Below are 16,908 nucleotides of genomic sequence, written 5' to 3'. Positions count from 1 at the left end.
CACTCACGCTATCAGCTGGACATATTTGTAGTGAACACACAGTAGGAAACTGAGGGATGTAAGCCTTCTGATAAGCTTTGTACTCATTGTGAGCTGTAGTGACGACACTCCACTCCACAGCAGGGTGACATGCTTACATTCATGCTTTAAGATTGTGATTATGACCGTGTGGTAACCTGTCAAGGCTGAGTGCTGCCTCTTGCTCAGTGTATGCTGAAATGGGTTACAGGTCCCTACAACCCTGAACTCCACAAATGGCTTAGAAAATGAACAGATGAATAGAATGACAGGAAGACTTCATTATATTAAAACCACTGAAAGCTCAATAGAGCCTAAAGTGTAGATTTTCTCATTACTGTGAAAAATGACCTTTCATAGGAATATTAAATATTTGCTGTCAAAGAATATGAAGCTATCTTCCACTTGCAAGGATTTCAAATGGATCAGGTTATGGAGATAAATAATTAATACTGATTTTGTCACTCAAGTCACTGCAGGGAAGAGCACCCACATGGATTCAGTGGTAAATGTTGATCACAGTGTGTCATAGAGTGCTGCTGAGATTGAGACACATTCTCTGCACTCACAGAACAAAATTAATTAAAATCACAGCAGGACGTGGAGGGAGGGGTGTAAAGTCCACACCGAATGACCAGTACAATGGAAAAGTCCTGCAACAACTACTGCCTTTGCAAAACTGTTAGTTGTTGTATGGGACCACACAACATTGTACTTTGGATTGTTTGTAATGTTCACAAGGAGAATTAAACAGTTAGACTACACTTAGCTAAAGGAGTGAGTAGCCTACAGGTTGGAGAATGTAGATGACAGTGGCGTACACCACCATAATTTGTTCCATTTTGTACGAAATAAATGATACATTATCAGCATGACCATTACAATAACCACAATGGAATTACAGTGTCTACGCCCCCCTTGGCTCTGCCTACCTTTTATGTCTGACAGTCATCATGGCCTGTCAGCTTGTAATCTGCCACTGGCTCTTTTAAACCCCACCCCTAATGTTTTATGAAGCCATTACGTGGGCAGCAATCATACGATAATTGGCACTAAACGTTTTGTAGTGAAGTACAGAAATCCATTTATAACTTTAATCGTAAGATTAGAAATATATTAACCCTTTGCTTTCTCACTTTTGGTATCAAATCATTGGGTACAGCATGTCTGTCAACCTGGGTTATTCTTAAATATGCTTTATAAATACATTTGTCTCTACTTGAAATAAAACTGAAACAAGTTTCATGGAAATGCTCTCTATAAAAGAAATGTTCATGGTTTGACTCTAATGTATACACTGGAAAAATCAAATTAACAAAGAACAAGCATGTTTTTATGACTGTGTATATGCATATGCAGGTGTGACATGAAATTCAATGTGAAGGCAGCGTTACAAAAAGTAAGTCAGATCTTATTGTGGCATGTTTTTCATCAATCAGGTAATTAACACCTTAGAAAAGGTTTCCAAAAGGCAGCAAAATAAATAAATAAATAAATGATAAATAAATAACCACAGACAGTGTGATGCCACGATATTACAATTATTTTTAAGTTTTATTTAATATTTTCAATTAATATGAATATGCATATGAATTCTAAAATGAGACCTTTTTGTATAGCCTACAGTGGTGTGAAAAAGTGTTTGCACCCTTCCTGATTTCTTATATTTTTACATATTTGTCACACTTAAATGTTTCAGATCATCAAATAAATTTTAATATTAGACAAAGATAGCCCAAGTAAATACAAAATGCAGTTTTTAAATGTTGATTTCATTTATTAAGGGAAAAAAGCCACCCAAACCTACCTGGCCCTGTGTGAAAAAGCAGTAGTAGTAGTGGTAGTGATGGTCTGGGGCTGCTTTGCTGCTTCAGGACCTGGATGACTTGCCATAATTGATGGTACCATGAATTCTGCTCTCTACCAGAAAATCCTGAAGGATTATGCAGCAGGACAATGATCTGAAACACAGCAGCAAGTCCACCTCTGAATGGCTTAAAAAAACAAAATGAAGGTTTGGAGTGGCCTAGTCAAAGCTTTAAATGAAAGACTTAAATCTGATTGAGATGCTGTGGCATGACCTTAATCAGGCCGTTCATGCTTAAAAACCCTCCAATGTGGCTGAATTAAAACAGTTCTGTAAAGAAGAATGGGCCAAAATTCCTCCACAGCGTTGTAAAAGATTCATTGCCAGTTATCACAAATGCTTGATTGCAGTTGTTGCCCCCACGGGTGGCACAACCAGTTATTAGGTTTAGGGGGCAATTACTTTTTCACATAGGGCCAGGTAGGTTTGGATAGCTTTTTACCCTTAATAAATGAAATCATCATTTAAAAACTGCATTTTCTATTCAATCGGTTTATATTTGTCTAATATTAAAATTTGTTTGATGATCTGAAACATTTAAGTGTGACAAATATGTAAAAATATAAGAAATCACGAAGGGGTCAAATACCTTTTCACAGCACTGTATATTAACATATATTTGACAACACACTAACACATTTTTTTTTAAGTTTCTTTTAATTTATGCCTTCATTGTAATGTTCTACAATTAATTTGGGCATCACAATCCACGATGTAAATGCACTTCAGATACTGTATCCAGATGGTAAGTCTTTGGTTGTTTGGTTTGTTGCACCAGCAAACACGCACGACATCATACTTTCACACACTTCCTACATGACCAATTCCTTTCCCACTTCCACACTCCACCAGTTGTTTAATATGTTTATTAGTTTAAGTTAAATAAATAATATTTCACCGTATTTATGCATGTATTAGTGTATATAGGCATATAGTCTATGTGTCAATCTTCAAATATTCATCACGGTGTGCCACTGGAATGGTGGATGGATTACTGAACAAGCCTAATAAGCACAGGCCCCGAGGCACCCTGATATCTTGAGCCCCACACATACACTGAAAGAACTGCAGTGTAAGGACAACCTGGAATTATATTTATGAAACTGGACTGCCCTCTGAATCATCAATGTGCACTTCCGTCATTGGAAATACCCTTTTAATTGCAATGCTTTTGCATTGTTGACAAAAGCCAAGTACAGTAACACTAATTAGACTGCATATTATACTAATTAAATTCAAAAGGACAAATCTAAATGCACAGCGGGCTATCTGTTAGCGGCAGGGATATACTGAGCTCTGAGCTCAACCTTCAAAGATCTTGTTAATAACCTTCTATAGATACATTTTTGTCATGGAGAAGTCTGCAAAGCTTAGTTTTAGTGTTTTTTCATGAGAATACAGCATATGATTTTCTGATGCTTAGGAATGCTTTTTTTTATGTGCTCCATCAAGCAGATCAATCAGTATTTTGTAATCAGTTGGGACATTTTGCCATAGGACACAATCATGGATTGGATTTGTATGCTTTTTGTTGGAGTCATTACACGACTCACATACCCTCATATTGAGGTTCAAACTTTTAAGTTGGAAATAATTATGGCTTAAAGTATGGCTTAAAGTAATCCCTCCTTTTACCCTCTGTATTCTCTAAAACCACCGACCCTGAGGAGTGCCACTAATCCTTACGCTTCACGTTTCAACTGGCAGTAAAGTAAACACAATTCCAGTTGTTCAGTATGAAATTGTTACGCCCGTTTTGTTCTGCAGTGTATCTGGGGTCGGCAGCATGGTATGGCAACACAGCGGAGCATGGAGGTGGTATGGCAAGAACAATGAAAGCACTGACTAGAGAAAGCTAAACAATAAAAAATAAAATGAAAAGGTGTAAATATTGACTCTGTCTATGGTTGAAAGCAGTTCCCCATTAAGGCCATCTGAGCAGATGAAAAACTTCCACTGAACAGAGAACAACAGCTGTTTAAGGCCAACTTTATTGTTACAGTCTTTAAAAACAACAGCACTGTATTGTAACAGTGGTCAGAGTTGTAAAACAGCCATCACAAGCTTGTATTGCAGTGACAAAGCAGACAATCTGTTCTTGGCTGAAGAAGTTTTTCTGTAATTATAGGATATGTTGTCTAAGAACAAAAAGCAAACACTTCAGTTTAAGTTTCACAGCACAGGAAGATCCATATCAACATAATCAAACATTTTGGTGTATTCAGCGGGGTAAAAACATTATGCCATTGGACACAGTAATGCAATATTTACTCCATAAACATTTTTTAAAAAACATTTTAGAGATTTAAACAACTGGATGTTGGTGTTTATGGTTTTAACAAAACATCTGAACCATCTGAATTTAATGCAAATGAGATGAATAAATAAGACAAACTAGTCTACAAAGCTTAGCACCAATCGCTCCTTTTACCCTTTGTATTCCCTCAACCTCCCAGTCCCAAGGGTGCTTCTAGCCCTTACCCTTTACTTTCTGTAGTTTAATTGACATCCCCCTTCACATAGGCAATTAATGCTCCCTGTGTCTTCAAATCTACCCCCAGTGTATTTATTTTACCTTTGGTATACTTTACATCTTCATGGCATTAGAATAGGTTTGTTGCATTCATTAGACCATACAGTATAATAGGAGACATCTAGGCTACGGACAGTTAGACTTACATACTGTATGATTAAACTTTGGGGGCAGTTGTCTTGCTACTGAGTCTTAAGACTCAGTCAGTCCTGCTTGTGTTTTCTTACAGATGGTTGATGCTCTATTGACAGTGAAGAGAAAGGGAGAATACAGCCCAATCACCAGAATAAATGTTGGCTTTGTACGTTTCTGCAAACCATGGATATGTAACATTTGTACAAAATTATGTAGTGGACATGTGAATCTTTACATTTCTTTACGTTTTATCAATGGTTATATTTAGAGAAACAAAAAATTCTAGTTATGGTTAAGAAAAGTATGAAATGTTATGGCTTAAAATTCCTGCTTTTGGTGGCACAATTGCTGCTGAAAATCCTGCCAATGTCTCGCCCAAAAAGTATCCAAAAAAACAACTGGTTTCTTTGTTTGTTGGTGTTAATCATTGGTCTGCAGCATAGACTGTAAAAATAATGGGCGTAGCTACCATGACATCACCCATTGGTTTGTAGACTCATCTTTTGAAGCCTCAAGTTCAGCATTTCATGTCACCATCTTGGTTTTTTTGAGCCAGTTTATTGCACTTCTGTGTTGGCTTCATTTTCTAGCCCCAGAAGTTGCCTAGGTCTAATGCCATTGCCCATCCTCACTATCCACCATCTCCTCCACCTCTGGATGACGAAGTTGGGTCATACATGTAATCAGAACTACGTCACTTTAGAAATGCTGATACGATACATATGAAATGTACAAACGTGACGTATCCATGGTTTGCAGAAAAGTACAATGCCAACATTTTCTTCTGGCAACTGGGCTGTGAGTACAACACATTCATTTTCTATAAGATTTTAATATTTTATGCTAAAATGAAGAACAAATTGAATTTGATATCTGTTAAAGTTTACATTTGTATAAATAGTGTTTAAATTCAGATCTTGTGTTTGTTCATTCTTAAAACTGATATGAATCCATAAATTCACAGTGATAAAACTCATTTTATTCTGGTTTGATAAGAAAAGCATTGAAGAACAAAGTACTGTAAATGCAAAAATCATGCAGATGTGTTTTATGTTGCTGCCCAGGTGATTTCCAGTAAAAGATATGATTAAGCACAGGGAAAGGTTTCTGGGTTTTGTGCTATCCTACTTATTTACAATTTCCTTCTCTTATTTTATGTCTTGATTTTGATTTCTATCTTGAGGCACTTTGTGACGTCTGATCTTGAAGGTTGCTGAATAAATAAACTTTTTTAAACTGTAATTCTGAAAATGTTTAGAAAGTCAATAAAGATCACAGATATCAGCTGGAAGGAGATCTGTGAGTTTGAATTTGCAATTAAAAAGGTGGGAGTGTAAATGAGCCCAACAGCTCGTAACAGTCATATTTCACAGAAGGCACAACTTCTGTAACACACAAGATGAACTGAAATTTCTAAATTTCATTTTCCACCATCCTATGCAATGTCAGCTCACATCATAAATATGTACGTCTTCTCCAAACGCAAACCAAAAACTGTGTACGTGAACCCATACACAAAGTAAAGCAGTCAGATTGAACATTTCAGTGCTAAATATCTAAACTCAGGTCAAGCGGCACATAACTTTATTTTGGTGACCTGGTACAAAAAAGCAGTCGCAGTAGCTCTGCTTCTGTCTACCTAAGTCATGACGATTCAGTGCTGCCCTTCGCTCTGTATCCTGCAGGCCACAGCTGTGATCAGTGCTGCTCCCTTCCCACTTCCATCCTCTGACTTGTGGAAAGTCACGTCACACTGCGGTGCCAAATCCTGCAACGTCTCTTGCATGATGCTGGAGAAACTTTTGGAAGAGTGAGGGAGGAAAGAGAATTAAAAAAAAGTTCAGTGTTGAACATGAGTTTCATGGGGAATTACCTCTCTAATATTTGCTCCACACTTAGTATCAGTAGTAAAGTATGAATGAAAATGAAGCAGCTGTGGCAAAATTTAAGTGATCCATTATGATGATGGCCTACTGTAAGTGCCTACATTAAAGATGTTTCATGTCAGCTGCCAGAGCAAAAGACGACAGTTAAGGCCTCTAAGTTCCCACAAGACGGGTGTAAGATGCTTTAACTGTGACACATCAATTGATGACAGGTGAGTAAATACAGTAAGTTGGGACTTTAAAATCCATACTTTGGTGTCCTGAAAACCCAAGACCTGGGTCAACTAGAGTTGCAATGATTAATTGATTAGCTGTTAACTGCTGATATAATTTGCACAGGCTAAAAAAGCACGGCTTGGGACTAACGGCCACAAACTTAAATTAATGAGCAGGTACAAGAAAAATACAATAAGTGTTTGGAAAATGGGCTCTTTGATCTTTATTGTGTGATGAGATGGATAGTAGCAGCGGGCATCCCATTGTCCAGGGCACAATAATAAATGTGTTTGGGACAAACAGAGATCTTCCGCTTTGGGATAAAAGGATACAGTAAATTCGATATCGCCCTAAAGTCGGAGAACTTCAGAACTGCGTGTTAGGATATGATTGCTCCTTACTGAGGGTGCATCTTGTAAAGGGTGCCATCCACTCCCACGGTGATGGAGAGCTGATTCAGGTTGCGGTTCTGCCGTATCTTGTCAACCACAGCGGCCAAACCAGCGCCACAGAGCTGAGCTGCACGCCGTGCGACCACGCTACACACCTCCTTCACCAGTACGCTGTCATCGCACGTGGAGGTGGTGAGGCCCAGGTGCTGCAGAATTGAGCGCACCTGTCGCATGGCCAGACGGTCACTTTGGGGCCAGAGAGAATTAGGGTTATACACGTGAAAGAAATACAGTGACATACATGTGTGATGGACTGGACTTTCTATGTAGCAGTGATTTATTTGACTTGCTTAAAAAAGGATGATACTACTGTAGGCTCAATGTTATTTTGCTGTAGGTTGACAAAAACACAAATAAACTGCACTGCAGCCACACAAAATGATTTTATGCAATATTCAGCACTTTCATGTTGATAATGTAGAAGCTAAAGTTGTGTGGCCAGTAGATCACTCATTTAATCACTTGATGAGTTAGCTTGACCTTTTGCACATTAACAGCCCTGACATTGTTTCTTGCCTAAGTGGATTTCTCACAGAGATTGGTTCAATGAGCCTTTTTGAATTTGTCCTTCAGCAGCTTGGAGGAAAATGAAATTATTTTGTAAATGTAGAATATTTTTAGTCTCAGTCAGATCATGGTTGGAAATAAATGCTGTGCCCCCTGTTGTCACCTTCAGTTAGAACACATACACACAGACAATAAGATCAGTAAACTACACACACAGCCATTCAGTTAGGCAGACACAGATAAGTGCCTTATTGCTTTTAGTACTTCAGTATTACACTGCATGGCTTCTCCTGCCTCTGATTCCGTTCTGGTTGTGTGCTTACATCTCTTATCTCGACACAATGCTCTTCTCCTGAACATGTTGGGATTTCTAAGATTAGTTTGTGATAACAAACCCTTTACCTTTAATATGAATACACTTACACTGTAGCAGGGGTAGATAAGCCAAAGTAGGTAGGCCGGTTGAGCCCCCACGGCTTTATTTTCAATTATGTTAAGTTATCTAAACACAAAAGTAGTGATTGGGCCTTTAAGCTACAGCTCTTAAGGCTTTGCAGTAAAGGTTAGAGGTTTTTTCCTCTATTCGTTTTCCAAGACATCTACAGCTATCAAATAATGTACCCTACACAGTCAATGAGAAACTTTTGTAGATAAGGAAAATTCTAATACAAATCCCCTCCACTGCCTGATTCGCCATGTACGTGTTCCTTTCTGCGTGCTGCAGCCATTGTCTACGGACCTCCGATGTCCCTGTCTCATCTCTGTCCTCTATTCACACCTCCCCCTCTGACCAAACCACCACATACAATGTACTTTTCTACACGAGCAGGCTTGTGTGCCTCTCTGACATCTGTGTGTTCTAAGTACTAAGACAGTGTGCAGGGTTATCCCTGGGTTTTTTCGAGACCAAGGTGGCAAAGGCCTGTGGCGGGGGGCATCTTGACAGCTGTACTTTTAGATACGGTCCCCCCCTCTATTAAATATGAAAGGAGGCCCCCACATGCTTGAGCGTTACACTGCTGACTTGTATAATCAGAACAGACATGTCATGTGATTTTCAGCCTTCTATGATTATATTTACCCTTTACAGCAGGCACATCCTGACAGCTGAGAATATTACTGTCAGGAATTGTCCCCCCTCTATTAAATATGAAAGGAGGCTGAAAATCACAGGACATGTCTGTTCTGATGATACAAGTCAGCGGTCCTGAAACGTGTGTTTCTTTTCTATAATATACATTCTACATGTCGGAGGTGACGTCCTTCCACATTCGGGGGTCCTTCGCCTTTCAAACGGGGCAGAGCTCCGTGGGAAACAGTAGGAAAGACACAGCCCGAGGGGGAACTGGGACCTGACACAACACTGGAGGGAGAAGCAGGTCCGTGGAGCTGTGCACCGGATGAAAAAACAAGTGCGTCGAACCAAATGCGCGCCGCTACGGCGTTGCTTTGGATTGTGAGTGCGTATGACGTTTTATTTCTATAGTCTGCTTTGAGAGACTTAAACATGCTTGGGTAATCCATCATAATGAAGAACTGACAGCCTTTATGTTTGAGGTCAGTGTTACAAGGTGGTGGCTCTTTGTATTGCCTTCTCTCTCTCTCTCTCTCTCTCTCTCTCTCTCTCTCTGCTCTGCAGTACTCAGCCATTGTGTGATGATGAAGTGCCTCGCATAACATGTAGTTCAGGGACATCTGGTCTGGTCTGGTCTGACCCGTGATTCATTGCACTGACAGTGATTGGGTAATAACGGGCACCTGTTGACGAGAAACAGGTCCTATTTTGGGCTTTGTTTCCTTAGTGAAGAACTGCAACACAGTGTGTAGCAACGGCGTGTGTTGAACACATCACTGATGTGAGTAAATTGAGTTTAGCTGTATCCGTGTTTATGCAATGTTCTGGTGTGACAATGGGAGTTAACTTCTATCATCTGACTGCGACTGCAGATGTTCTTGCTCTTTTGTGAGGGAGTATCTATGGTGTAGGATCATGGGCAGAATTTATAGACACTTTGGGGATACATCCCTACCACTTTTCTGATTACCCCTGCCACTATTTTGATATTAATTGCACATGTTTAAATCAGATTTAATTTCCATCTGCTCTACAGCTCTCTCACGTTTCAACTGAATTACTTTCTAGTGTTTGTTCACCTTGGTCCTAAGGCATGTTTTACCATTTTCTGACAGTCCATGTGATACAGTTGCCTACAGTGATTTAGACTTGTAAAAACTTTGGACTGCAGTGTGGCGTCTTCCTTCTGACCAGTAACGTTAGCTCTCCACCACTGTTTTCCACTGAGAAGCTTGGGGAAGCAGCTGTGAGCTGTGCTGTTTTGGAAATGGTGAAGTTGACATTTGTGTGGACAACAGGCCACACAATGGTGAGAATTATGCCTGTTCATAAGTGTTTTCAATTAGATTTGGTTTTCCACCTCTGATAAAGAACGACACACAGCCACTTCACTAAAGGTTATGGTACTTCCTTGGACAAAAGACACAAAAGAGGACTTATGAGTAAATCATACCTATATGTGTGTTGAATCAGCATAACATTATATATGTATTTATGCTTCCCTTAGGTAACATTATTAGAAATCACACATAACAATTCTCATTGTAATGTAAATGATATGTAATTTTGTCCATCGCTCATGCCAGAGCAAATGGATCAGTTATTGAACTTCAAGTATGTTTTCAGGACATAAAAACCTGCATGAGCTGCAGCTTCCACATGCTTAATACAAGCAAAACTGAAGTTATTGTTCTTGGCCCCAGACACAAATAGTTTCTCTAGATGGCATTGCTCTGGCCTCTAGCACAACCGCAATGAACCTCTGAGTTATATTTAATCGAGATTTGTCTTTTAACTCCCATATTAAACAAACAACAACGATTGCATTCTGTCACCTGCATAATTTGAAGTGAACTCCACTGCACTTCAGCAGTTACAATTACTTACATTATTTATGTGCTGTTTTTATTTTTTATGGCCAGAAGTAAAACGAAAGGGGTGGCAGTGTCTTTTGTAACTGTGTTAAATGGGCATATAATATCGTCTCCTATCGATAGCAGACCCCTAAATCGTATCAAATCGAAATCGTATCGTGGCAGACTTTGTAATATTGGCAAATATTGTATCGTTGTCCAAAGAAACAATATAATATTGTACCATAATGAAACTGGTGATTTACACCCCTAAGCTGATATAAGCCTAGTCCGCTGAGGGACCTCCTATGATACACTAAGCCCCCTCTCTCATTCTCTCTCTTCATTTGCAAACATTCATGTCCTATTACTGCATATCACTAACTCGGCTTCTTCCCTGGAGCCTTTGTGCACAAATGGCACTATCTAGAGCTAGTGTTTGGTTTGTCCGTTCTGGGCTACTGTAGAAACGTGGCAGTGCAACATGGTGATCTCCTTAGAAGAGGACCCACTCCCTACATTGATATAAACAGCAAGTCCTGCACACTGGACCTTTAAATAAATAAAGACATTTCCACCATACACTGATAAAAAAAATCATCAGACTGCAGGAAATAAAGCGATGCTCAAATTTTTTCAGCCTGCTGTCTGTGGCTAGTGGGTGCCAAACATGAAACAGCCAATTACTGTGTAGATTCGACTAATGTGATCTCATGTGGCAGCTTTGGCACATTACTAATACCCACTCTTGTTATGTGGCTTTGGGATTAACTGCAAAGTCTTATGTGTGTTTTTTCTATTCTTACCACAGTTACCATGGTGAACATGAGGGAGCTGACGAGAGTCACTGAGACTAGTCTGTAATACTCACGTTTCGATCTGTGACAGGAACTTTGTCTCGAAGATGCACCGGGTCTTGAGTCGCTCGGACATTTTGCCTCTGAACAGCAAGCCCTTGGAAGTAAAATCTATTAGCACGTTCCTCACTATCTCCCCCAGGTACATGCCGCTGATCATCTTCTCATACCTGAGAGAAAAAGACACACAAACTGAAAACTCTCCACAGCCACACATTGGTAACATTCACAATATTTACATTAGTAATAGTACTCTTTTTCTGTCACACTATAAACCTTTGTTTTATTCTACTGTCACGAACTCTATCATCAAACTGAACAAAACAGATTGGCTCTAACTGTATTTTAATGAATGAAAGCTTAGACAGCAAAAAAAGATGTCCTGGCAGCGCAGTTGTTACAGAGGTGGGTTTAATTTGAATAAATTATCAGGCGATGTGACAAGGGTTGCAATCAATTATACCCAATGATAACAGCTCCTCTTACCAATGTACTCTCTGACATGTCATGCAGACAGTCCAGACGTGCGTCTTTTAAAAGGAAAGACATTTAATGTAATAAAACTAACTGCTCTAAGTCATGATGATGTGGATCCTTGTCCCATTAATCAAGGTGCAAGGAGCAAACAAAACTAGCTGTATGCACAGCTGCTTGAAGGCCATTTTAGTTGGAATAAATCCTTAAAGCTGTGTTTTATGCAATGTTCGCTCTGGCATGGCTTAATGACATCTCACAAGTCCAGACTGAAAATAATGTTGCTGTCTGGAAGGGTACAAAGTCCCGGGACATATGTAGCATCCCAGATAGTCTGCTGGGTGCAGACGATGTCCCTTGTGCAGTGTGCAGTGATGCACCCAAAATGTTCTATTTGGAATAACAAATTTTACGTGCAGTTATATATTCAGTATGTTTTTGATAGAATAAATGAGATTCCATTATTTTTCTGATAAAAAGCGCAACATGCCTTGGTATTATGTGCTGTCATCTCCCTTTAGGAGACAGACAAACCAAAAGTGACAAACTATTTGAAGCCACCAAAGAGGGAATTCTTTACAAGGATGTAACAGGATCAGAGCTGGTGAGGGGCAGGTGAGCAGGGTGAGAAGTAGAAAGTTTGAGTGAATCAATTGATCACCAGGGCGTGGTAACCAACCTGTGATCTGCTGTGCATTGAATGTATGAAAACATAAACTGTAGATTTCTGCAACGATCTATATCATGGGTGAACTTTAACTGCAATTACAGCTGGTTTAAGAAGTAAACTGCCTTTGGATTGGCCGTAGTTGGAGATGTTGGCAGGGCCTGGCACCCTTGTTACCATAGGGACACTGACAATAAATCTGCTAATGGCCTGGCTGACTCCACTGCAGTATAAGCTGGTAGTTTCTTTCTGTCCTCTTGGTTTCTTTCTTCTCTACATTGCACAACACTCCCCTCTCATCCACTGCACACAGTATCAATGTTGGTGCATTGTGCACTGCTCAGACAATGTCTTTTTTTTCTTATTCTCAGTACTTTTATTCCTTTTAATGCAACTAATGCCACAACTCTGAATACATAGTGAGATAGACTAACTGCCCAAAGTATTCCAATTGAAATACCTCAAGTGGATACCTTTGTCACTTATACGGGCGTGTTTTTGCTTAAAAAAATGTTTCTAGTCCTGCCCCTATCACATTAAATTAAAAGAAATTAACATTTTACAGCTTTCGGGGGAATTTTGCATCAAATTTAAAATCAATTTTGTTACACCAAAGTTAATAATGATATCAAGAAGAAAGTGTGCACAACTCAAAAGCAATTCAAAAACATCAGGTGCATGGTCTTCAGAGATTTGATACTGAAAATTAGAGATCTGTACACATTCACTGCCTGTGAAAATTTGCTTTAAAGGACAAGCCCTTAATAGGAATCCACATTATTAGAGATGGACCTGAACAAGAGGCCTGAGTACTTATGCAGTGCTTTGAATATACACTGCTGCATCCCTTATGACAGCCTGCACAGTGTCCCTGTCCTGCTGCTTCCAGATAGCTCCAGGTTTCTAGGAGTGACTGAGCATGTACATCTTACATGAAGTTCAAGGGGAACTATGCTCATTTTCAAAATTCATACATGTAATTACTATAGTCTGAGATATTCCAAACGTATAAGTAAACATGAACAGCTATCTCCCAAATCCAAAAACTAGAGTGGTAAAACCCAAACTTGTGATGTCATGCAGGGAAGTATGGAGCTGCTCCACAGACGATGAACTGGGAAAGATGTTACAGATGACAGTGAGAGCACCCAGGGGAATGTTCTGAGTATAAAGGTACATTTTTTTCAGGACTGACAACACTACAACAGAATGAAGCTCATTTGGGTATAAAAAGAAAACAAACATTTTGTGGGTCCACAAAATCAGGCTCCTGTTCATTACCTCCGCCAAGGAGGTTATGTTTGTCTATGGAGCAGCTCCTGACTTTCTATCCTATGACCTCACAAGTTTCAGACTTGCTGCTCTGTATTCTGGCTTTGAGAGAGAGCAGCTATTGTTTAGAAACATTGAACTTTCTTAGGCCATGTAAATAACACATAGGAATTCTTAATTTAGGTGGTGATCACCTTTAAAAATGTACCCACTATTCTTGCTCAGCAAAGACTTTGTATTGCTGCCATTATTACTTTAACCGCATTAAATACATTTTTTTTTTTTTTTTACATTTAGATAATTTTACATTTAAGATACGCATGCAAATGTGCCTGATATGTAGGGCCAAAAAAGTTACTCAAGGTGCTCAGTAACTGAATCTATGATTCTGATTCTTTGCAATTAAAGTTTGTATAATTATGGAGCTTTATGATATGGTGCCACTGTGGACAATGAAATTCATGAACAACAATCACTTTCTCACCAAGAACTGATACTGTGTTTTGACCGAGCAAGGTAAGATTTGAGGCCAGCATTTAAATTTAAAAATGCTCACTTGGCAGCAATGTTTCAATGTGTGAGCAATGGCTAGCATTGTAAGCTTTACTACTAAAGAGGCATTTGTCTCCGTGATGTCCCTAACTCTAATGCACTTTGTGTGAGACACCAACTTTCAGGCTCTGTCTAGGACTGTCAAGCTATTCAAACACAAGGCAAAGTGCTGAATTGACAGCTCTTAGGAAGTGCACTTTACACACATCTATTAATTTGCTGCATGTTCTTCTTTTACAGAAATGTTGTGAAGAGCCCCAGCTGGTCTCTGTTGTAGTCTTTTTCTCTGTGGCGGTCTGTCCTTGGCATCTTCTCGCTAATTAATTTATTCTGTATTTGTGACATTATGTGATGTTGTCTGATGTGAATGTTGGCTTTTTTTTTCAAAGACAAAAATGTCATAAATTATCCATCCAATACCTCTGTTTCCCAGGATTGTTAGAGCACTCATCAACGACGCGATCAAACTGGGTGCAGACGTCATCAAGTTCACCACTGTCACCAAATGCTCCCCACTCCACGTTGACACACATACGGCCGTTGTTACCCTCCACCAGTTCGATGTTTTGCATTTCCTCCATGTAGCAGGCATTTGTCCCTGTGCCTGAGTTGAAGACAGGTGGAAAGATATTACTGTAAGTATTATCCTGGAAGTTAAACATTGGCCAGTTTCTGAAGAGCTTCATTCCAAAGCGAAAATATATCCACTAAAAGAATAAACAACACTCAATGTTTGCTCACAGTAAATTGATTATAATGTTTAAAATTAGCCCAAAGAGACAGAGCCTGGCTTCCAGAGAGGGAGGAGGGGGTAGACAGACTTACCTACAATTAGTCCCACCTCACATCTGGGGTCCTCATAGCTGCAAGTCATCATGGTTCCCACTGTGTCGTTAACCACCGCCACAAAGTTCAAGTCAAATTGCTGCAAGCAGTGATAAATAGATGGGAATCTATTATAATGGAAACACACAGCAGTAGCCTAATTGACTGCACCAATAACCACCCTGGCTTACATATTAAATGTGCTGAGATTATTTATGTTGGTTAAGTGCAGCCTCTTGCCATCATGTCAATGGAGAACAGGAGGTTACTTGCTAAATAAAAGGTTTGGTGGCCTCAAGCTATTCCTCACATACTTACGACCAATCTCAATCTGAGCCAAGGTCTAATCATCAAAGGTAAGTGAAAGATAAAACATGAGTGGGTGTAGCTTTGATAAAGGACAAGTGAGAAAACCATAGAGAAAAAATGTTCAATTATATGCCCTTGTTATAGCAATAACGTACTTAAAATAATTTAGGTTTCTTGTGTTGGACAATATAAGGAACCTAAAAAGGTTATAATTTGCTGTCAGCAGCAGTTTACAACAGGGAGGGAGAAAGAATGAGGGGTACTATAGCTGTAGCAAAATAACTTGAGGGATATGCACATAAAACCTAAATACTGGAAAACTGAATTCAAATACAAATCTATAGGAAGAGAACAAGATCACTGTGGTGATTTTTGCTCAGTTTTTACATTGCAAGCTGTTGGCAGGCCGCTGGTGCTTGTAAGCCAACTGGGTGTACTTTCAATTATACAACAAACACAAACATTCACAAGCCACTTTGTCAATAATCATTCTGACAGCGTATTTGTGATGGGTGTACTGACCTGTTTGCGGCGGACAGCATCTTGAAGTAACGTGATGACATCTTGCCCCTCACAGCCACTGGCTTTGAAACCCTTTGTCCACTTCAGGAGAATGCCCTGGATAAATGACAGCAGTAATTTGTGTGTGTTTGTTTTTTAATCATTAATAGTACATTGTGAATATATAAATTACAGAATCTAAAGTCTAAATTAAAAGTTGTTGTTTGCAGTATTGCAGTAATTATAATGTTGCCACAGTCTGATAGAGAAAGCGCTGTGCTTGTCTGATGTCTTGAAGTACTGTAATCAACTAATTTTGTACAGGTTGAGAAGTAGTTTGCACTTTTTGAAACATTTTTTAAAAGCAGCTGAATATTTGTTTCACTTCATAATTTTGCTTTGCACGAAAAAAGAGGAATTATCTTCATAACCCATGGTTCAGACACGTGGTGCATGCACACAACAGTAAAGCTCACTGATGCTTCAATGGATTTTTGTCACTTATAGTGAGGGCACACAAGTAAAAGGTGGCAATAGGGTTTGACCTCGTGGTCCTCCAAAGCTCAGAAAGTTTGTTTTAGTTACAGTAATTGTCACTCTGTGTAGACCAAGATTCCTTTACAAGAATTTGGCCGTCAGCCAAACCACAAGTGACAATTAACTGCAGTATTCACTAGGGATGCACCGAAATGAAAATTTGCGGCCGAAGCAGAAGCCGAATATTATTAACACTTGGCCGAATACCGAGTACCGAATACCGAATATCATTGTTTAGTTGTTCATTAGTTTTTGCAGATGAACCCCCTCCAGATTAGTGTTGTCACGGTACCAAAATTGGGACCCACTGTGCGATACCAATGAAAATATCATGGTTCTGAGTAGTATCACGATACCACAGCGAAAATGAGG

The 16,908-nt window shown here is 39.4% G+C and overlaps 1 protein-coding gene across 1 annotated transcript in view; it reads right to left on the bottom strand.

Annotated features, from left to right (window-relative positions):
• Positions 1 to 3,857: 3,857 nt before the first annotated feature.
• hk2 (hexokinase 2) overlaps positions 3,858 to 16,908 on the bottom strand; it is a 39,019-nt gene continuing 25,968 nt past the window's right edge. The window contains exons 13-18 of the mRNA XM_050050626.1: positions 16,021 to 16,116; positions 15,190 to 15,289; positions 14,785 to 14,968; positions 11,414 to 11,569; positions 7,057 to 7,293; positions 3,858 to 6,352 (exon numbers count right to left, since the gene is read on the bottom strand). Coding sequence (XP_049906583.1) covers positions 6,208 to 6,352; positions 7,057 to 7,293; positions 11,414 to 11,569; positions 14,785 to 14,968; positions 15,190 to 15,289; positions 16,021 to 16,116 — 918 coding nt within the window. The 3' untranslated portion in view covers positions 3,858 to 6,207. The remainder of the gene's footprint in view (positions 6,353 to 7,056; positions 7,294 to 11,413; positions 11,570 to 14,784; positions 14,969 to 15,189; positions 15,290 to 16,020; positions 16,117 to 16,908) is intronic.

The sequence above is a fragment of the Epinephelus moara genome, chromosome 8 (genome assembly GCF_006386435.1).
Source record: "Epinephelus moara isolate mb chromosome 8, YSFRI_EMoa_1.0, whole genome shotgun sequence".
NCBI classification, from domain to species: Eukaryota; Metazoa; Chordata; class Actinopteri; order Perciformes; family Serranidae; genus Epinephelus; species Epinephelus moara.
The sequence above is the reverse complement of the archived record's forward strand: the minus strand, read 5'-3'. Positions and strand labels throughout refer to the sequence as shown.